This window comes from Tympanuchus pallidicinctus, unplaced genomic scaffold (genome assembly GCF_026119805.1).
Source record: "Tympanuchus pallidicinctus isolate F22 unplaced genomic scaffold, pur_lepc_1.0 scaffold16, whole genome shotgun sequence".
Lineage (NCBI taxonomy): Eukaryota > Metazoa > Chordata > Aves > Galliformes > Phasianidae > Tympanuchus > Tympanuchus pallidicinctus.
Genome location: NW_026294679.1, coordinates 33945304 through 33967697, shown reverse-complemented (window position 1 = coordinate 33967697; position 22394 = coordinate 33945304). Strand labels below are relative to the sequence as shown.

Here is a 22394-nt window from a genome sequence, read left to right as displayed (position 1 = left end):
TTGAAAGCAGATTCCCCCAGACAGCCCCAGCCATAACACAGCCAGCTTTTGGAGCCAACCGGATATAAACTTGGAGTGGTGCTCAGAAGAGCAGCCCTTCGCCTGGTGTCATTTTCCCAAGATAACCATCAGTTGTCGGGCTAAGCACACTGCTTTTATTTTGGCACTTGAGAATGACAGCAAGGAGCCTTTTAGATTTGTCACAGATGAGATGCTGAGCATTTTACAGAGACATGTTGGTCTCCAAATAGACCTTGAGTGGCTTAATATATTTGTAGAGGCTGCCGGCAGCTGTGCTGTGTGTCTGGAAGTGCCTCCAGCCCCAAGCTGTGTGACTGTGAGGTGGGGGCCTGAAGCCTCTTCCCTGAAAAGATCCCAAAGCCTTTAGTCTGTCCTGTCTCTTGTGTGATGGGCGTACTTGTCTAAGTGATGAGACCACAGAATCGTGGAATGACAGGCTGTGGAAGGCACCTTAATGTCTGTCCAGTTCCAACTCCTGCCATGGGCTGGTTGCCCCCCACTGTGTCTTGAGCATCACTGTGCAGTGAGAGGACAAGGATCTACAATTATGTTTTAAGCAGAAGTCATGAGTTTTGTGTCTATAGCTGCTTGAGTTATCTTATTAAGAAACTATGCAATGGGTTCGTAGTAGCTCGTGTCAGAGCAGGGAGTCCCTCTCCAATAAGAACTGCACTGTCTGGGAAGCATAGAGCCCTTCTCTGATAAAGCAGGGTGTAAAATGGCTCAGGGCTCATCTGGAACCCCCCTGGTTAGCTCACGAAGGATGCTGTGAGTTCTCAGCACTGTGAAGCATTACAGGAAGTTGGAATCAGGTCACTCGTCATTTCCCATCACCAACATTGGAGCAGCTGCTTTATCAAGAGCTTAATTCTTCTTAATACGATTCTTTCTTTCTGAAGAATGAGTCTGGCATCTGTAACTGTTAGTCTGAAATATTTCCTTGTGTCAGACCCCATTTCACAGTATTAATGCCAGTAGTAATACCAATAATAATTCCTTATTTCTCATGCTGGGGAAATGTATCTGCTCTGTATGTCAGTTCGCATTATAGAGGATCATTTGCTTCTCTTTCCAAAAAAATAATACTTAAAGAGTGGTAATCGCAGAGACTTTCCTACTATGAAAAGTCTTGAGGTAGGAAAATGTATATACTTGGTTTTGAAGTCCTACAGATCCTGAAGTCTTTCTCTTTAATAGAGTAACTCCCTGCATGTGTGCTGCCTCCCAAGGAACCAGGGGTGTTTCTGACTTATCTGCTAGCAGCCCAGGTGAGGGCCACGAGGAGCTGAAATGCTCTGTGGGCTGTTGGAGGTGCTCAAGGCCTGGATGGGGCCCTGGGCAGCCTGGTCTGCTGGGGGCAACCAGCTCACAGCAGGGGTTGGAAATGGATGGCTTTAAGGTTCCTTGCAACCCAAGCCATTCTATGACTCTATGCTTCCTTGCAAGGTGAAGGGATTTTTGTTATCAATTCTATCATTGTTTTCACTTTTTATTATGCGTCTTAAAATATACATTTACAAGAAAAAGAACACGTAGTTCAGAAAATTCTGTGCCTTTTGTGATTCATTCATTTCTTCTGCCCATGCAAAATTTTGCAGACACTTGTGTGTAGCAAGGAGTACAGCCTCCTTAGCTATAGCTCGAGGGAGGGAACCCTTTCTGGGGCAGCATAGGACAACCCGCAGGAATGCAGGTGTACGTGCTCAGAGTGTGTAAATTTGGATGACGGATTTCTGCAAAATGCAACTGTGAGCAGATTAAATGTTATGGCCCAAATCCTGCATTTTGATGACCAGGGAGGCTTCCTCTGGCCCAAGGCTGCCTGGGAGCAGCAGTGTTGCTGGAAGTGTGATGGCTTGCCTTTAACAGGAGAAGAAACATCCATGCTTCTATGGAACTGCCTGAGCAGCGTCAGCCAGGACACATGCAGTAGAGTTTTTTCACTTCTGAAATAGATAATCATGAAATTTAGTTTGCTTTATGTATATTATTTTCCTTTTTGTGTAGGTGAAATGCAAAAACTGCTTTCTCCTCAAGCAGTTGGGCCATGGAACCAGCAGAGGCTGGGGGGGGGGTTGGGGAGGGGGATAAAAAGCATCGATCTCATGCATCCGGGCTGCAGCTCAGTGTCCTGTCAGAGCTCAGTGAGGGCTGCTGGCACAGCCCTGTTGGGGAAATTACAGCTGTGGGCTGAGTAATGTCTGTGATCTGACCGTGTCAGAGGGCCTGGCATAACAAATGAAGGAGCTGATCCTTCCTGTTCGATAGCTGATGTACTCACATTGCTTGTGTGCTGATAGCTACTGCCAAGGGGCTGTGCTGCTGCCTGCAGCAAGGAGCTGAGGATGTGGGGTAGCACGAACCCAAACTCTTCCATGGCATTAGGCTCCAGTACTGCATTTCCAGCCCCGTGGCCCCACAGCATCCCTGGCCCCCACCTGGGCTTTGCTGGGAAGGTTGGAGGGCTGAAGCCAAGCAGGAGGCCTGGCCTTTAGCTCATGCTGTGAGCTATCTCGGTGCTTTTTGGAAGCTGTCTGGCTGTGGGTAGCACAGGAGTGGCTAGGTGCCAGGCTGCTTCCTGGCAGGGGCTGGGGTGGGGCAGTGTTGGGTGGTGGGGAGGGATGGATTGCTACAGAGACTCATTGCTGATGGATTCAATTCAATCTCTGCTCTTGATATCATCTGCAAATATCTAAATCTAGATGTATGTATGTGTGTATAATCCTTATAGTCCAAAGTAGATCACTATGTGCTTCCTCTTCTGCAGCTCCAAAGCAGCCAGAGCTGGCTGGGATAGTGGTACTGACCATGTGCTACAACTGAAACTAAGATCGCAGAGAGACCTGCTTTGCTGCTCTGTCCTTCTTTAACTGAAGCAATGCTGCTTTGGGACCAGCACTGCAGAGGTGAGCCTGTCAGCCTGTGGTGGCAATGGCAAGGCCTTAGCCATTGCCATAATTGGCAGTAAATATTCTTACTTAATTCTTAGCATGCTGTGTGTCTTCTGCGTCCACATGTAAATAAAAATAGGACCTTTCCTACAACATTTGCAATCTATCTCCATCTCTGATTAAAACTGCCTTATGGCCTCTCTTTGCACCATGATTATTCCAGCATTTATCAGGTTCCTGCTTTCTGTGTGAGGCCAGTTGTGTAGGCAGCCCTGGAACCGCACACCAAGCAGTGCTTACAGCATAACCCTGGCAAGCTCTGGCTGACAGCAGAGCAATGTAACTTCGATGTCTTGCTGAAGATAGAGCGCGCCTCCCCCGTTCCTCTTCAGCAGTTAATTTTGCCAAGTTCCTTGAGGTGCTCCTGCTCTCCTAAACACCCTCCTCCTGCAACAGTGGGAGAAAGTTTGCTCGGTCGGTCGGTCCGTCCGTTGGTCCGCCTGCCCCGCGCAGCACGGCGGTTCTCGGCACCAGATGGCGCTCGCTGCCTTCCGATGAGCCGAACGCGCTCAACTTTTCCCGTCCCTTTCATTCCCCCCAAACCCGGCGACTCAACCCCCCGGCCCGACCCAAGGATGCTCCGGGCTGTGGATGGAGCCCAGGAGCCACTGCGGCCCCGGGGCGGGCATATACCGAGCCTGGAGGCTGCGGGAACAAACCCAAACGTGGGGAAACAGCTCCCGGCCCCAGCTCATTAACAGGGAGGCCGCTAATTGCCTTCCCCACTGACCTCAGGCTTGTCGTGCGCAGCCGCTCCCCCCTCGCTCCCAGGCTGCCCGCAGCCGCGGCCCTGCGCTCCGTGATGGGCTCCGCTCCCTGCGGCGTGGGGTGGGACACGGGGAGCCCCGGTGGGACGCGGGGTGTCCGTCAGTGAGGGACGTGGGTGCCCGCGAGGGGTGGGCTGGGGGTACCAGGAGGGAAATGGGGGCCGAGGGGAAGGATGCGTGCCTATCTCGGGGAGGGATGGAGATACCCCAGCGGTGATCGGGGGACTGTGGGGTCGGGGGTGGGATGGGGGTGGCCGGGGTGCCGAGGGGGGACCGGGGTGCCGAGGGGAAGGGCTGCAGGCGCGGTGCCGGGTACCCGGGAGGAGTCGAGGGGGTGCCGGGAGGGCGGTGCCGGGGCTCCACGTGGCTCATTAGCGGGCGGCGATTTAATATTTATGAAGTGTTCTTGTTTGAATCCCAAGTCTTCGGCTCCAGTTACAAGGAGCTGCGTCACCCCGCGATCACATGGTAATTGTTGCTATTTCCAGGATCCCAGTCTCGCGGAGTGGCACAAAAAGCTTTTTCCCTTTTTCTCCGCTTTTTTCCGAGCCCCCTTCTTCTCTCTCCGCCTCTCCCTGCCCCTCCCCGCCCGGTGCCGGGCGATGCGGGGCCGGCTGCAGTGAGCGGGGCGGGCAGAGCCGCCCCCGTGCCCCCTCCATGCGAGCGGCGCGGCCCCAACATGAGCGAGCTGGAAGGGGACTTCACCAAGCTGCTGCTGCTCAAGGAAGAGCGCATCAGAGAGCTGGAGCGGCGCCTGAGCGAGAAGGACGAAGAGATTCAGGAGCTCCGCCGCCGGCTGCACAAATGCCACTCAGTGCTGCCGGCCCCCAGCCCGCACATCGGGCCTCGCACCACGCGGGCGCAGGGCATCTCGGCCGAGCCGCAGACCTACCGCTCCTTCCACGACCTCCGCCAGGCCTTCCGCAAGTTCACCAAGGCCGAGAGGTAGGGCGGGGATGCGGGACCCCTCGAGGCTGGGGGAGAACTTTGGCTCCCGCGGGCGCTGCCGCCCCGACCCCGTTCCTCGCCCCTCGTCCGCTCCCAAACGCGCCCCGCGCCCACGAGGAGGCTTTCCGGAGAGGGCGGGGAAGGGTCGGGTTGAGCGTCGCGGTGTGGTGGGAAAAAGGGGAAGCGGCGCCCGACCGCATCCCCGGGGACTTGCGGAAAGTTGCGAGCGGAGCGCGGCCCTTCCTGCGAGCATCCCCGGCCGCGTCCCCGCTCCTCCGAAGCCCGCTCGGCGCGGCCGAGCAGCGTGCACCTCCTGCGCACAGAGCGCACCTTGCCGCCGCGCTGCCCGTGCCCCCGCTGCGCGCCAGCGAGTGGGGAGGAGAGGGAGGAGAGCTGTCCCTCGGCTCGCCGTACTTCTTTAAAGACGCGTCAAGAGCGGTTGGTGCGGTTTGGACTTCTTTCTTTCTTTCTTTCTTTCTTTCTTTCTTTCTTTCTTTCTTTCTTTCTCTCTTTCTCTCTTTCTCTCTTTCTCTCTTTCTCTCTTTCTCTCTTCCTCTCTTCCTCTCTTCCTCTCTTCCTCTCTTCCTCTCTTCCTCTCTTCCTCTCTTCCTCTCTTCCTCTCTTCCTCTCTTCCTCTCTTCCTCTCTTCCTTCCTTTCTTAGCTGTGTGAGAAGACTGAATAAAACTGAGCAAAGCACTCTGTTCACCTCCGCCCCAGCTAAGCGCATCCCTTCTCACCCTCTGCCCGAGGCACAGACCCTGCCCCGCAGCAGACAGGGATTCCCTTTCCCCCTTCCCTTCACTCTCCCCAGACCAAACCCCTGCATCAGGCCATGCAGCACCCACAGTCCCTGCCTTACTCGAAACATTTCCCTTGCGGTGCCCCTGGGTTGGAACCCCCATCCCCAGCACCTCCAGCACCGCACTGGGCACCCGTGCCCACAGAACCAACCCCACCACCATAGGATGGCATTTGGATTAAAAGTTTAAAGTGAAATTAGTGAAAAGGAAGGTCTGCTTCATTCCTCTCCCAACTCATTACCACGGTGTGATGTTGCATATGCCCCAACCTGCCCTCATCTCCATGCCTCCTGCCTGGCTCAGATCTGCAGGAGCTTTGAGAAGCACACAATGTGCTGCTAAAGCCCAGCAGTGCTCTCATGTCCCCACCCCAACACAGTGTCTGGAGCCACCTCCTCCCTTTGAGCACTGACTGCAGTGCCAGCAGAGACCTTCTCACCCCGGCCTGGCATCGGCCTCCAAATGCTTTGTAATGTCTGAAGATAAACACAGATTGATCTGCAGTATGATAAATTCTATTTATGGCAAGACGGTCTGCGGTGCATACCGGTGTTTGAAACTCCCAAGAAGTTGGAACTGGTAAAAGGGACACAGAAACTCCAAAAAGTGGGTAAATCCCAGCTGGAAGCAGGAAGCTGGGTGTGTGTGTGGCCGCGGCAGTGTGCCCTGCAGCCTGTCTCTATAATGTGGTACATACGTGGGCTGAAGGGGGGCAGTGAGAACAGAAGGTGCTGAAAGAGGTGCTGTCTTTTATCTGGATGCTCTCATGCTGTTATTCCCCCCAAGCACTTATTTGCCTGGGCTTTAACGGAAGAAGGGAGAGCGTTTCTATGACCATGAGTACAGCACAGTTCTGATAACAATCAGAGCTGTGCCTGTTTTTCAGAATGCAGCCCTTTTCTGTTGTTTTCTTGCTGCGTTGTTGCTCAGAGAGATGTGTGTAGAGAGAGGAGACCCCTGTGAATGATTCTGTGTGTGAGTGTGCTGAATGCATGCATCACACCAAGCCACCTGCCGGCAGGTACTGGGGGCAAGGAGGGAACCTTAGCAGCAATGCCCTGGTCATGAGTGCTGGATGCAGCTGCAGGTGTGCTGGGAGCAGTGGGGGAGCTGCCTGCTCCTGGCAGTGAGGCACTCCTGGGAACCCAGGGCTGCTCCTCTGTGTGCTCAGCACCTGGAGATGCTTCGTGCTGCATGAAAGATGGGTGTGAGCCCTGAACCCTGGGTAAATGCCTCAAAATGTACTCTCTAATTCAGAGACGCAATACTTAATTCCAGCTTACTGCTGCTTGTTGCAGCTGATTAGCCCTATCTGAACCAGTGCTGCACTGCTTTGGGAGCTGCTACATATTTGGAAGCAGGCAATAAACCCCTGCACACAGGTAGATGTGTGCCAGGGCTGCGGCACTGCTGTGCATGTGGCTGTGCTCCAGGTGTGCTGCCGCATCCTTGGGTTGAACGGTGCTGTCTGTCTGTCCTTCCGTGTCAGTTCATGCCAGGGCATCTCTGAGGGGAGCAGATCCCAGTCTGCTCTCAGTGACTCTTCCGCTCACACTTGCTGGGCTGGCAAACTTTGAACTCAGTGTTTGCACTTTTTCCCTCTCATTTTGGAAATTATCTTCATTTCAGGATGCATTTGCCACAAGATGGCAGTGGGGACCAAGGTTTTGTGTGAGAAGCTGGGACTTGACAAGCTCCCAGCCCAACAGCCATCACACAGCTCTCGTGCTGGGTCTGTGCTTGGTGCTGTCCTAGTAGGAATCTCTCGCTTCTGCCCCTTTCTCCTTTCCTGCAGGTATAGGACAGCATGCTGCTGCAGAGCACATCGCCCACCGTGCAGGAAGGTCGAGTGGGTCCTTTTGGCAGCAGCATGCAGTGAGCAGGAGCTTGTGGTGGCTGTGGCACGATGAGCTCATTATGTGGATGGTAGTGTTGAGGTCAGCAGGGAGCGACCACATGGCAGGGAAGAGTCGGACAGCTCAGAACCAGCAGCACTAGGGCTGTCCCACACAGCAGCTGAGGCTGCTCCTGTAAACGGAGTATCCTCCCATTACTGTGCAGCAGAGGTGAGGAACTACAGTACGTGTTTAATCTAAACCATCCCAAAAATGCCTCTTTTTCCTTCATTTGTCCATTGCCAATCTGCTTCCATTCAGAGTGCTGTGGCAGCACATTCTTGGGATATTTCACCACCGGTTGATTGGCAGGAAAGGATTTTATTTGATTAATCTGAAGGAATTGTATTGGATTCAATGATATCAGCACACATCCAGCGAGAGCTAATGCTCCAGGCACTCCTGTTGCTTTTTGTATCCTTATCTTATCACTGTCCCAAAGAGAGGAAAATCCAAAGGGGGAAAGTTTGACCAAGCATTATCTAACCTGCAGACAACCAGATAGCATTGCAAAAGAGCAGCAAGGGCTGGAGCCGGGCTTTGGGCAGCCTTCCCTTGGACTGACATGCCAAGTGGTGGGGTGGCACATCCATCTGGGGGGGTTTGGTGGCTCATCCATCCGGGGGGTTTAGTGGCATGAGGCATCAGGTCCCCAGGGATACCTGGAGTCACAGAGAGAGGCGGAAGAGTTTGAGAGGGAGAACAAGATGCAAGTGTACACAGCTAATCGATAGAAACTATTTCCTGTCGTTTAATTTTTAATGGGCTTCGAGCTACTGCTTCCCGTCAGCGAAGGGAGGGGTAGGGCAGAGTGGCCAAATCGAAAATCATGGAACCCTGTGTTTTAATTGTCTGGTATTTCTTAATGAAGCCATGCCAATGGGTGACAATCCTACAGCACACCTTACAGCAGGATTTTCCTGTTTTGGTCACAAATCCCCAGAATGGGAATGTGTATGAACTGTGAAACCAGAGCCACTCTTGCGGCTGAGATGATTGTTGATGTGAGCTCATTTAGAAGATTTAAAAGGGCCGTGTCATTCTTCTCGTGTCTCATGGCTATCGCTGGAGGTCACTCTGGGTATGGAGGAGAAAAGAATCTGGGTCTCATTTCAGTATTGCAGACTGCTTGGCCACAGGAGTTCTTTGTTTGGCTTTTCTTTGCTCACAGCAATGTCACTTTTTCTCAGAACTTCAGGCCACATTGTGGAAAAGGTAATTCTCCAGCAGAAATCTCAAGGGTGACAAAGTGCGTCAAAATGAAATGAGAAGAAGGACTAAAATAACCCTGCAAGTCCTTCTTTGCAGCTTTCCTAATGAGAAACTTGGGAAAAAGCCTTCCTGAGGTACGTGCTCAGCTGCCTGTGGGGCCGATGGAGGTCCTGGAAAAACATGGAGCAGGGTTGGCATGGGCTCCTACAGGAGTCTACCCAGTGCCACGACCTCCCAGCTGGAAATGGACTGCTGCAGCCTTCTGATTTTTTTTCCCTTTGTTTTTTTTTCCAGTTTGTTGTTGTTTTATTTTTTGCTTGTGGTTGTTCCATGAGTCTTGCAACCCTGCAGTCACAAAGGAGGCACAATGGAGATGCTGAAATAGCTGGAGAGAGGGAGGCTATGCTCAGGATCACACGTTGGTGTAGCAGTTTGGATTCTCCAAGCCTGTCCGCCAGCATTTGCCATCACAAATAATGATGCTTAACTTCTGGCTCAAACCCACATTTGAGACAAAACCCAGGTGTTGTGCAAAACTCTGTGCTGGTGGCTGGGGAGCAGCCCCTCCTTCAGTGCGGCCTCCAGGGAAGCTTTGGACACCGAGAGGTGGGAAGAGTGGGTGGCTGCTGCATACCGGACAAGAAAGGACCCCTCCAACCCACATCATCCTTCGGTTGGTTTAAACATTGGACAGAGCATCTCATCCTAGAATACAGCTTCCCCTCAGACAGTGAGCTTTGAAGGTCATATTGAAACAAGTCTGTTGCATTTCCCCTCCCAAGTGATGCTGCTGTATCTCTGAAAGGGTCACTACAGCTGTCTGGTAAAATGTGAAGAGTGTGCTACATATACTGAAGCACAGCTCTCTGTTCTCTTCACCGCTTGGAAACCTTTATACAATTTACAGGGCAGTGCATAAAGAACTTTTAAGAGAGGTATGTTATGGGTAGCAGCAGGTGAATTTGACATCCAAGCATTCCCGATGCACAGTGATGTGTAATTTGAGTTAAATATGGTAGCAAAGTATGAGCTGAAGATGTAGCTAAGCTTTATCATATATTTTTTACACTTGGTTTGCAGTGACGAGGTACAAGGCTGTGACTGATTCTAGTGCAACAGGATGGTGATTTGGAGTGATATTGCTTTGTGTTTTGCTCTCCGTTGGAAATTTCTCTAAAATCCCGCAACGTAAAACCACATCAATATTTTAAATATTTTAAGTGGCCAATGCGTGTATAATTCCTATTAAAAAAAAAATAATCTGTTTGCAATAAGGAATCTGGCTCAGAATCTTGTAATTCTACTTCCCATTAGGTGATATTTATGCCTGTGATGTTGTCACTAATTTCTTTGAACTCCTTAACATTTCACATGCAGGAGATTGGCCCCAGAAGAGCGTTTGCTTGCTTATGCTCTGTTATATACTCTGCAGTACATGAAATTGGGAATGATAACTCGAGATAATTTCTTTAGGTAACGTGGTGAGATGCCAAAGAAATGCAGCCAAATCCTCTGAACAACTTCATGTGCACGCTGAAGTTTGCGTGCATGGCTGATAGTTAGAAAAGCTTTTGTTTCAGCAGGGAGCAGCTCCCAGCTGGGTTGGGGTAGATAACCGGCTGCAGCATGGCAGCGACAGGTAAAATAGTTGGAAAGCTGCTTTCTTCTGCCCACAATGGTAGTAAGAAGGCAGCATCTCCAAGGGAGTAATTCCTGCTTTTCATCTCCTGGCACTTATCACTGGAGGGCAGTGGTGTCTGAGAAGATGACTGGAGGAAGAAAACTGCAGATAAATAACGTGGCACAGCTCCTGGAAGACAAATACAACATGTGCTCGAGGATTAGAGTGAGGATTTCAAAATTTACTGACACGGAAATACCTTCTGCGCAATTTAGCCTCTGCATGAAAAACCTGGGCTTGTTCTCCACAGCAGAGGGGAAGGTACTGGTTTGGGTTGCAGGGCCCTGGTGGGCCCAGGGCTGCTGGAACTCAAGGAGTGTTGGGCATCTCTCTTAGAAGTAGGGTTTGCATGGTGCTGCGCGGAGCCCACAGTTGGATTCATTAGTGCCCCTTCCAATTTGGGATATCCTGTCTTTCTGTGATTTTAGGATTCTATGAGATTAGCCCAGAAACCAAGGCCAGAGTGTCTTCTTCCCATTTGTGAGACTTCCGTGGTGGCAGAAGGAAATGCAGCACAGAAATGCCTTGCTGCACAGCCCTGCTTTCTGCTCCTCCCTGGGTGATTTGCCCTTTCTTTATGCAGATTCCTTTTTGTTCTGCTCACACAGAGACGCTCCCATAAAAGTTACAGGGTTACGGAGTCTCTAAATGCAGGGCAGCTCCAGCAGTGTCATAGTGAAAGACCAGGAAGGTGGGTCCATTTACATTCCCTTGCAGCAAACACCCTGCACATTTTCACATGAACACCACAGGCATTAAGGCCGGTTTTTTTTTTTCAGTCATGTGTTGGGCTACAAACAAGACTTGAAAGCCTTGCTCTAGTGAAATCCATGGGGATTTGGAAAACGATAAAATGACAGTGTATTTGTTTTTCTTTTTTCTGTTCTTTTCCTGTTGTCTTCTGTTTAGAAAGCAACAGTCATCCTATAATTATTCAAGGGATATTTTAGTTTTTCCAGTTCCTCAAACAGCAGATTACTTTGAAAGGACTAGAAAAAATTCTTGAACTTTAAACAACAAACAAACAAATAAACAGTTGACTTTTACTTTTATTTTCCTGCAAGGATAATACAGGGCAAGGTTTAACTGCAGAATCACATCTAGCAGCAACAAGCATGTATCTCAGTTTAGGTTCCTTTCATGGCTACAATGTGGAGGTCAGCAAATTCAGGAGAACTTTACATTGCTAACATGTTTTGGTTTCTTTTATGATGTGATCACTGGTAGAATGGAAATAAAGTTGTTTACAAGAAGATAGTGGGATATTGATCTCCTCAAGGTAACTCTCCTAAGTGTATCACTTGGAGCTTTGTACTTTTCTAGTAGAGATGCACACATGGCTTTCACCAAGCAGCAAGAAGCCTTAGCTATGCTTGCAGTAGGAGAGCCTTTCCGTGCAGGATGATGCTTTGTTCAGCTACCATAACGTGCAATTAAAGAACTCAATTCCCAGGTCACAGGAACCACCAGCTTTCTATTGAGTTCAACCTGCTTGCTTTCTTGACCTGTTGGCCTTCGTATATGGCTCTTGCATTTTGATATTCAGTTTTCCAGCAAGGGAGTTTATCCACATCGGCTGTGTGTTTACTGAGTAATAGAGTAATAGGTGTCAAACTGTGGATTTTTTTTTTTTTTTTTTTTGAACGTTCTGTAACAGTTTTAATGTTTTGGTCTGGAACATGAGAATTGTGGTGGCAATTTTGTCGCACTGAAGATAGGGGACAAACATGGAGCTCTGGAAGAAATGTGAAGTTTAAGCATGGCAGACAGCGATGAACCAGACTTTGTTTTAATGTGGAAAAGAAGAAATGATGATTACTTGGGCTTAGTGGAAGTGGGGAAGAAAACTGGCTTTATGACTTTGAGGTACATTATGTTTGCTTAGACAGGTATGATTTATATGAGTGTTTCCACTGCAGTGAGGAGGAGGATGTTATAGTCCTGGAGAAATTGCCCATAAAACTAGCCACAGTTTCACATTCCTTTTGCTGCATCTGCTTTTAGACCCTTGGAGTTAGCTTTGTGAATAGCAAAGACCCAGGTGAGTGCAATAACGTTTTGAAGAAAATCCACTAAAAAAAACAAACAAACAAAAAAAAAACCAAAAACAACCACAAAAACCTTCAATCTATTTTGAATTTAAGATGATAGTTTTTATGTGAGATCCCACTATTTAAATGCATACATCTGTTATTCCGAATGCTGAGAAATGTTTAGCTGGTATTGGCAGATAGAGCACTGCCACACATGGGTTGTGCAAAAGGAAAAAAGAATGAATGCATTGAGAACAGTTGTTTTTATTGCACAACAGACCGGACAGCAAAACTGCCCTATGTCAGTTGTTGTTATGCAGTTACTCCCAAATACATATGCTGCTCATTTCCTTGGCAACTAGGGGTTGAAAAAGATTGAGCTCAGAATCAGCTCTGAGTGAGGAGGTTCTCCTTGGGATCATACTTGTTCCAGGTCCCGGTGGGGCTCCAGCTCCATCAAAAGGAGCCACCAGGATGGTGGGGGTGAGGATGGAGCCATGAAGCTCATGCAAATGGAAAGCAGCAGGAGTAATCAGCTTTATGGGGAACATTTTCATAGTTCTCTATAGAAAAACACCACAGGTGTTAGAAGATATTTTTATCTGTACACTTGAAAGCATTTTCCTTTGGAAGTGAGTCTCTTTGCACTCATTTTGCAGATGATGGGAATGTGAATAAGCTTCTCGTTGTCGGTTTGCTGGTTGGTAGCAGGGTCGGGATAGGAGCATTGTGCCCTGCAATTTTGTGGACACTGCTCAAAGAGAAGCATTCTCCATGGCTGTGCAAGCTATACTTGCAATGTTTTGCTTGTTTTATGCATTTCCTTTGCCACCTTCTGCTGGTGACATTGTATAGAGTGGTAACCTTCGCATTTCTGTCTGACTTCAGCTCTCTCTGTAGCTCGGAAAAGCACTATTGAATATGTAAAAAATTAATATAAAAGCAGCATTAACGGTTCTTATTTTTTTCCTCTCACTCATTGATTTTCTTTTTTTTTTGTGCTCCATTAAGAAATCTGTCTCAAGGTAAAGGGAGAAATCTGTCCATTCCCTTTCATTGCATAATGCATGGCTGGGGAATTAGAGTGGTGTGTTGGCAGTCAGGCTCTCCCTGCCTTACTTTGATCTGCAGTTTTTATTATCAATGTCCAACTCTGGGAATGATCAGGCTTTCTTCTGCAAACACAGACCATGGTAAATCATCTTCCTTGCAGACACCCTGATCTTTTTATCCTCTGCTGGGCTCACTTTTCTGTACAACTCAGCCGTTGCAGAGCAGAGAAGGCTGAACCAAAATGGCAATTTGTCCTTCCCTTCCACAGCATTAAAATAATTATTTAAATTTCTATGTGAAAGTCAACATTCTGACTTCTGGAGGGGGATTGCTTCAGCCAGAAGTGTGCTTCTCTGGGAAGAGCACCTGGAAAAGATGGCTCAGGTTGCCTTGGGTGTTCCGGATATGAAATGAGGAGATGTGCTGTAGTAGTTTCTTACTTCATTAATGTATGTGCTTGGGGCAGAAGGGGAAATATGCATGGGAAAGGGAAGTGGGAATGGTGTTGGGGTTAACTGGAGGACATTTTTACAGAAGTTTTGGTGCCTGATTAATCAGTGTCTCTGTGGTAAACTGTATCCTGGTAAAAAAAAAACAGCTCCTTGTGGGACTTTGTGCATTCAGACTCCGAACCAGTTGTGATTTCCCTTGCTCATCTCTTTATAAGCTCTTGCACCTTTTCTACTGGGGTGACCCATCTGTGCTATCGCTGCTCCGATCTGAAGGCCAAGGTAAAGCCAGTTTCCACCTTGAGCATTAGGTTGGTTGACCAGCTAGCATGGGAGTCTGTTGGGGGAAACAGTTTTCTCATTCTGTTGCTAAATATAAAGCTGACAAAAATCAAGTCTTTTAATTTAAGAGTTTTTAAACAAAATCTAAATAAAACACAAAAAATAGGGACAGGAAAATCACATAAATTTAGTGGTTAGTTATCTGCTTGAATTATGTCATTAATCTCCCTGAGTCATGTTTCTGCAATCATTTTGCCCAGGCAGCATGTGAAACAGTCCGTTTGAGTTACTTCTTTCCCACCACGAATGTTCCTCTGACCCCATCCTGGGCCTGTGACTCATTAGGAACTGGAAGCTGCAGTTATTTGCGTGGGTGTTGAATTTACTCATAGTGCAATCATTTTCACATTGTGAGGCATAATATGGAGCTGATAAAGTCTGTACATCTGCATTCTGTCTGGGCTTCCGGGCCAAGAAGTCTGTAGGATGTTGGACTGACAGCATTAGTAAATTCAGCGCGTAACTGTGATTTACAGAAAAAGGCTTTACAATTGCATTTGTATTCACTTTTGAGCCTTTTTACTGTGCCTGAAAGATATTGAGTAGCCAAAGAATGAATGAAAATGAGTTCATTTTTCACAAGTGTTTCTGTTATAAGGCCGGCAAGTCCAGCTGCAATCATCTAGCCTGACTTGCAAGAGATGTGCCATTAGCCCTTTTGGGAAGTTTTGTTCTCTCTAGTGTATTTCTGCCTTAAAAATAATAATAGTAATAAAAAGCATATTTGCTAGGGACTAAGAGAACACCATGATCCCTTGAGAAGATGGATTGCCCTAATAGCTGTGCCTTAAACATTTGTTTTGTGTTTCAAGCCTTGGTTCATCTGGCTTGACAGCGCTGCTGACCCCTGCTGCTGTTGCTTGTGGGGTGAGCTGCTCACTCTCATTACTTTAACCACAATTCTGCCAGGATGAGAAGCACTGGGAGAAAAACGTGCTCACCAAGCTCTTGTTTATAGGTCAGTGTACAGCTGTTATTGCACTACATCACTGCAGATGCTTTTTCAACCAAATTTGCAAGTGATTTAACAAAAGCTGCTAAGTTGGATTCATAACATCTATTTCCACAATGTCATATAGATTGGCATTTGTTATATTGCCTTTATTTCTTCAGCAGTTTTTGAGAATTTTGAGAATTGAGAATTGCATATCCCAGATGCTGTCCAGGATCAACATCAAGCCAACACCTGTACAATCTCTTTGACATTCTAAAAGTGTTTCTGGAACACTTGCTTTACTCTGACCATCCTAAGTGTTTTTTGGTATTTGAAAACTTGCTGAAGATCATCATCAGAGAAAACTTCATGGTTCCTTGGTCCATCCTTCTTTCCCAAATCTGAAATCTCGGTGTATTAGGAATTGATAAAGAGCCTAGAGCATTTCCCCTTTGAGGAAAGGCTGGATAACCTGGGTCATTTTAGTCTGGGAAAAAGAAGACTGAGAGGGGATCTGATAAATATTTATAAGTATCTAAATGGAAGTGGGAGGCAAATGGGTGAGGCCAGGCTCTTCTTGGTGATGTGTAGTGATAGGACTAGGAGTAATGGCCTAAAACTTGAACATAGGAAGTTCGTGTTAACATGCGGAAGAGCTTCTTGTGGTGGAGCACTGGAACAGGCTGCCCAGAGAGGTGCTGGAGTCTCCTGTCACGGAAATATTCAAGACCCATCTGGACTCCTACCTGTGTGACCTGTTATAGGGTACCTGCTTTAGCAGGGGGATTGGAGTCAGTGATCTCTTGAAGTCCCTCCCAACCCCTGCAATTCTGTGATTCTGTGGTTCTATTCCATTCTCTTCTATGGAGACAGATGGAGAGATTTGGGGTTGTTCAGTCTAGAGAAGAGAAGGCTCCAGAGAGACCTTATTCCAGCTTCTAGGCTCTGAGCAACCTGATCTAGCTGTAGATGTCCCTATTCATTGCGGGGAGTTGGACCAGATGGTCTTTAAAAAGGTCCCTTCCAACAAAATGTTTCTATGATTCTAGGAATCTGATTTTGTCTGTCCGTAGACCAAGTCTTGCTCTATGTTTTATCTGTTAAGACACTGACCCATAGAGTCACTATGTTTTCCAAGGATTTTCTGTTGATTTTGCCATCCTAAGGAAGATTTGACTGATGAGTTTAGTTGTTGTAAATTAAATTGGTGGCCCTGCCTGCGGTGGGGAGATTGGAGCTTGATGATCCTTGAGGTCCCTTCCAACCCAAGCCATTCTATGGTTCTGTGAAGTGCAGCTTGTGCAATTCCAGTGTTTATAACCAGGCTGTGCTTAGGTGGGCAGGCAACAATTCTATCTTCCCTCTGACGTCTTGGCAAAGCCATGCTGGTGCTTTGATTTGTACTGTAAAAGCTCTCATTTCTCTCATTTTATGCTAACCTCTTTCTCCTCTATCTGATGCCTGGCGCTGTAAGCAGAGGTGGTCCCGATGTTCTGCTAACGAAACTATTGAGGTAACGATTTCCTAAGGAGTAGGAAACATTTTCCTGGCATTAGCTTGATCTAGCCTTCAGTCCCACACCATGATAATGGGATGATTGTGAGCCAATTTCATGTGCTTAGACACTGCTTTCACTACAAACTGGTTGTTCCCAAGCAAAGGAAATGTCATCCTATTGCCTGCTGCTCTTTAAAACCTTCAGGTAGTTTCCCATGTTTGCCATTACAACAAAGCTTTCACTTGTATATACTTAGAGGTGTATGATATTTATTCAGCGTAAAGTAATTGTTGTGTTTATCAGTGTGATAAAGTAGGTCCTGTCACACAAAAGTAAATGGTAGGTTACTGATCTTATACAACATGGGGGTTAAACACATATTTTCCTTTTCTAATATACTTCTCCTATGAGATCATTGCACGAACAGCAAGCAGGCTTGTAGCAAGACGCGATGCAGGCAGTGTGGGACTCATACAGCAGGAAGCTCCAACATCAGGTGAAGCTTTCCTCAAGCAGTGGGACAACAACTGGAGCAAAAACCAAATCCAAACATGTGACCAAAAACATGAAGCGGTAAAAGGATGGTGTTCAGGGTTTTAAGAACTACAGAAGTGTATCTCTAGTTCTAAAAACGCTGCATCTGAACTGAAAACAGTGGCTTAGCAGGAGCTTGTGTCTCCATGCTGCACTGGGCCCCAGTGTAGGATCTCTTGGGTGGGTGAGCTGCAGGTTGGTGCCAGCAGACAAACAGACAGCTTCCAGCAAGACAGGAGAAAGAAAGTGCCCGTGGTCATTCCTCCGGGGGCATCTGGAACACGTAGAAAGAATTATGAGCTCTGAAAACCTACATACTTTCCCCGAAGGTTTGGTGGAGAACAGTGGGGGTGACTGCGTGGGATACAGCAGTGTGTGCATGTGTATGACGTGGTGGAAGTGGTTGAAAACAACCTAAAATATAGTGTTTCAGCTGCCTGCTGCTGGCGGAGGGAGGGAGAAACTAGAGGGCTGCAGGGACCCCAGGCCTTCCAGAATAAGACATGCTTTCATCCCTGTGTCCCCACCCTCTGCTGTTGTAAAAGGACTCATAGAGCAGAGGCCTTTAGCAGCTGGTTTGCATAAGGTAAAGTACACAGCGGGCAGTGCTCCCAGTGCTGAGGGTAACCACTCCTCCCCGGGGAGCTGGAGGATGCAGCCAGAGGGACCGGCAGGGCTGAAGGGCTGCACTGTTCACACACAGGTATTTATATCTGCCAAACCCCTGGGTTGGAGCTGCCAAGCTCCCAAACGACCGCACGGAATATTTTCCTCGGCGGTATTGGGGGCAGTGTTGCTGCTAATGGAGGAGGCGTTGGGTGGCTGCGATGTCCTGCCAGGACACAGTGGAGGTTTTAGAGCAAGATCAATGTAGAAAAAGGGTGGGTGATACCAACCTCCTTCTCCTTTCTGGGTGTTCTGAAGATTGTGCCACAGCTGCGTGGCTCTTCCCTAGGGAGAAACCAGTGCTTTGAGTGCAACATTCTGATTTGCAGTCAACAGTCGACAGTCTTGTCCCTCAAAGTGCATTGTATCGACAAGCAAAATAAATATATAAATAATTAAAAAAGCAACAAAGAAAGGTGCTTGATGGAGAGTTGCAATTTTTCAGATTCCTTTAAACTGTATCACCTATACATAAATGCTGGATGTGGGGGGATTTAATGAATGATCCTTTTGGTGGCTAAGTGCAGCCTCCTGCTTCCCGGCTGTGATCCCAGCTAAGGTGGGGCTGTCTGAGCTGATGGCTGGCGTCGACTCCAGCAGCTCAGCTGAAAGGCATCGAGGTATAAATAATTAATTCCCACTAAATTATTCAAGCTGGAAATACAGTACATGAATCTAGCAAGCTGACCAGGATAAGAATGAGTAATTATGTTAATTAACCCATAAAGCATGCAGCTAGTAGGAGCTGCAGTTAGTTCACATTTTAGGCTGCCTTATGTTTTGAGGAAGAGAAATAAGGCACGTTGGTATGAACTGCAGTTACAGTTATGAGTTAAATGATACAGTTTGAATGATCTACAGGCAAAGAGCACTTGCCTTTCATCAGCTTTGTGCTCAGCTGGCAGGCTGGCCCTCTCTCCTTTGGGGGTGAAAGCAGGTATGTTTAGTTTTTAAAGCTTTCAGTACTGCTCTCTGCAAGAACTCAAAGCCACTTCCAAATACTAGTAGTGCAGTGCGAGAAGTTGTTCCTTCGATGTTCCACTTCTGCTTGCTTATGCTATTTCTTTCCTATGTGTCACTGAGTAGGGAGACGAATAGAGGCAAAAATCAATTAAAGTATTTTCTTTAAGATCCATTAGCATCATGGAAGAAGTGCTAATAACAATGTGCAAATTGAAGCTCTAGTTTTGCAAATATATGTAAGTAGCATCATGCCACTCAGTGGGTAACAAAACACAAATATACAGTGAAATGCTTTTCCAGTAAAAATAAAGCATCACTTAGTAGTTAAAAAGAAAAGTACAGCACTAATTCAAGGCTTTGAGTTCAACAAATTGGTGTTAACTGAGATTTTAGAGCTAGAAACAGTCATTATCCAAATGTTCAGCTCTGTCTGCAGTACTCTCTCCAGTGAATGAACAGTGCTCAGCCTGCAGAAAGCAGATTTTTTTCCCCAGAAGATTTGAAAAAGCTGTGTTCTAGACAGGTAACTGATTTTTACCTTCAGATGGAAGCATGCACTCTGACTTCTCAGGCGTACAAATGAATATGTACAGATTTGGTCCTGTTTTTGTGTGGACTGCATTTTCCCTAAAGGCATCGTGCTGAAAAATGCATCTGTTGCTTCTGATTTAAATGAGGAGGCACCTGCCACCCTGACTCCTTTCCATGAAAGCCTGTTTGGATCTAAATGAGGTTCCCTGAGGACTCCAGTTTTATCTTGCTCCTACTTTGTTAAGAAGCACTGCTTTTCTCTACGAGGGTCATTCTTAGTGAGTGTTGAATTTAGATGGATGCTCTTTGCTGTGGGACTGGAAGAATGCTGCTAAAGTGGGCCAATGAGAGAGAAACCAGAGACATTTTTCTCTTCCCCAAGATGAAGTGCAAAGGTTTGGTACTTTTCTCTGGGCTTTTCCTTTCATCAGAGAGGAGGGACGAAGAGATTCTCCTCCAAAAATTTTAAAACCTGCTTTAGAACTACAGCCTTTGGTGCAATTTTCTAGTAGGATGCATCAGTGGACTCTTCTCTCTTACTCTCTTATAATGTTTATAAGAACATTATTGGAGAAGAACTTGGGTTGCAGAGACATGACTGGTACAGTTCCTGTTCCCAATACATCTGCAAAGTCCATGGAGATGCTGCAGTGATATTCCCGCTCAAAATGTAGGAAGAAGAGCAAGAAATGTCGGGAATAAACTCACTTGGCCAGGGAAACCTGCTGATAAACCTGGGGAAGCGCACCAACTCAATATGAGTGAACAGCTTCAGTAAAAACTCAAATGTTTGTGGTGAGCCAGTTGCTTATTTCTCTGAAAGAGCACAGGTTGCAGAATTGTGCTCGGTTGTAGGCTGCACGTCAAACAGGGTGTACATCTCCAGTTTCATCTCACAATAGGAACTTTGTGGCTTACTTCATGAAGGTATTGCAGAGCTGTTTAGTGGCTTAGCCTCAGGATCTCCCTTCCAGTGTCATGAGTTGGGCTAGTAAATGGATTACCTTTGCCTCCAACGTTCACTAGGACATACTATGACTTTTGACCATAATCTAGGCTGCCCTTACTTGGCCAACCAAAGAATTCGGTTCTGCGCTGTTCTGACCTGAGGGTAAATGTATTACTGTGAACCACTTAATCTGTTTGGGTTTGATTTCCCTATTAAAAACATTACCTACTGTGTCTCCTAAGAGTCCCCTGCAAAATACATAAAAGCTTGAAGGGAAAATGCAGCTACTTAAATCTATTGTTCTAGTTGGGCTCCCATATCGATTCTTTCCCTGTAATTTAGTCTTCTGTCTTGGCATTTGCTGTTCTGCCATCCCGTCAATACCAGTTCTGTCTGGAAATTACATTAAATTTAAATAAGAGTTTCCCTGCTCAGGTGTACAGAGGAAGTTAAACTTTGGAGTCTGGGAGGTTTCTTTGAGGTGATGGATCACTAGCAATCTCAGGGGTAGCTGTATGTGTGTAGTGGTATTAACAGGAGTTGTTGGAGTTCAGCTGAGTTTTCTGAATGTTTTGTAGGAAATATAAGCAAAAAATGAAAAGATTTAGTGTTCTGAGAATAATTTAAATATCTAAAGAAATGAGGCTAGATCTAAACTATGATATGTATTGAAAAAAAAATATATCCTTTTTCAGATCAGTCATGTTTAGCAATTAAATTATTCTGCTCATCCTAAGAGAGAGATGCTTATGTTTATGCATTCTGAGTTAATGTGTGTGCCCAGCGTCGTCACACGTTATCAGAGCATGTATCGGGTTTTGAGTTGAGAGCCAGAATCAGTGTGAATCGATGAGCTCCTAAAGGCTCATGTATCAGGCCTATTAGTAAATCAAATCATCGATTCAAATGTTCAACAAATCCACCTTATGTATCTCTTCAAGGGGAATACATATGTGGGTAAATCTAACCCATCTAAAATGGGAGGTCTGAGCTGTGGAGCTGCTGGGTATAGAGTTACTGTACCTCGGGAATTGTTAAGGCTCTGCCCATCAGGTAAAGTGAATAATGAGGAGAGAAGGCTGTGAGTTTGATCATTGCAAGGAACGTAGGGAGGGGCTGCACTGTGGTCTACATGGATAGCCTCTTTTGTAGAAATAGGCCCCGCAAAATGCCGTGCATTCACTTCTTCAGAGTTACAGCAGCAAACTCATTAAAAACTTCCAGTATTAACCACACTCTCTTGCTGAGAAAGCAACGTATCAGTGGGAACTGAAAGTTGAGTGTGATCAATGCTCCTCCCCCTCTGCCTTTTTTATTTAATTTTTTAATACATACATGTTTTCGTTTCTGCATTGCCTTTTGGCTGACTTTTTGTTGGCGATGCCAGCATGATTTGAAGTGAGCATTCAGGGCAGCAGAGGGCGGCATTACTCCTCCTGTGCTACGCTCTGAGAAGAAATCAGAATTAAAAAGCAAGGGAAAAAGAGAAGAATGTAGAGAATGCTGCGCCTGCCAGAGCTGCAGGCCATGTAAGGGAACAAAGCAGGGCCAGTACCCACCGAGTGGGGTGAGGGCATGTGGTGGTGCTACGTCATGCCCAAGTCATGGGCTGAAGGCTGTTGTTGTACTGATAGCCATGGCTTTTATGCCAAAAGAAATAAAAAGAGAAAGAGCAGGTTTTACAGAAAAGACATTTGTTTGTCTGCAAAGGAGATTTTTGAAACTGGTTGCGAGTTTTCATTCTTGTAGCAGAGCAGATGCAGAGTGTGTTTTCTGTGTCACACCGCGAGTTTTTATGCTGCGTTCCAGTATTGACCCCTTCTATTCTAACAGCATGAGAAATGCTCACAGCATGTCAGAGGGTTTGAAGATGAGTTTGTAGACTGAGCTTTGCACAGATTGCATATATTAAGGTTATCTGGATTAAGCCATGCAAGTAAAAGAATGGGTGATCAAAATTCAGCAGAAATTCCTTTTAACAGGAGGCTGTAAGAGATTGTGACCGAAGTTAGAATTGCTTTTTAGGGCACAGAGAAGCAGCCTCCAAATGCATGTTGCCTTTGCAGCCTCACTGCTTACAAAAGATTTTTACTGCCAGATTTGAAGGATCAAACAACATTGCTGTGAGTCAACAACATTGCTGTTCTCCACCTGGATCAAAAATTA

General features: G+C 46.8%; 1 protein-coding gene across 1 annotated transcript in view; it reads left to right on the top strand.

The window, feature by feature from the left end:
- Positions 1-4179: 4179 nt before the first annotated feature.
- The window catches only part of PRKG1 (protein kinase cGMP-dependent 1), a 400374-nt gene continuing 382159 nt past the window's right edge, over positions 4180-22394 (top strand). The window contains exon 1 of the mRNA XM_052677567.1: positions 4180-4684. Within this exon, the coding sequence (XP_052533527.1) occupies positions 4419-4684 (266 nt within the window). The 5' untranslated portion in view covers positions 4180-4418. The remainder of the gene's footprint in view (positions 4685-22394) is intronic.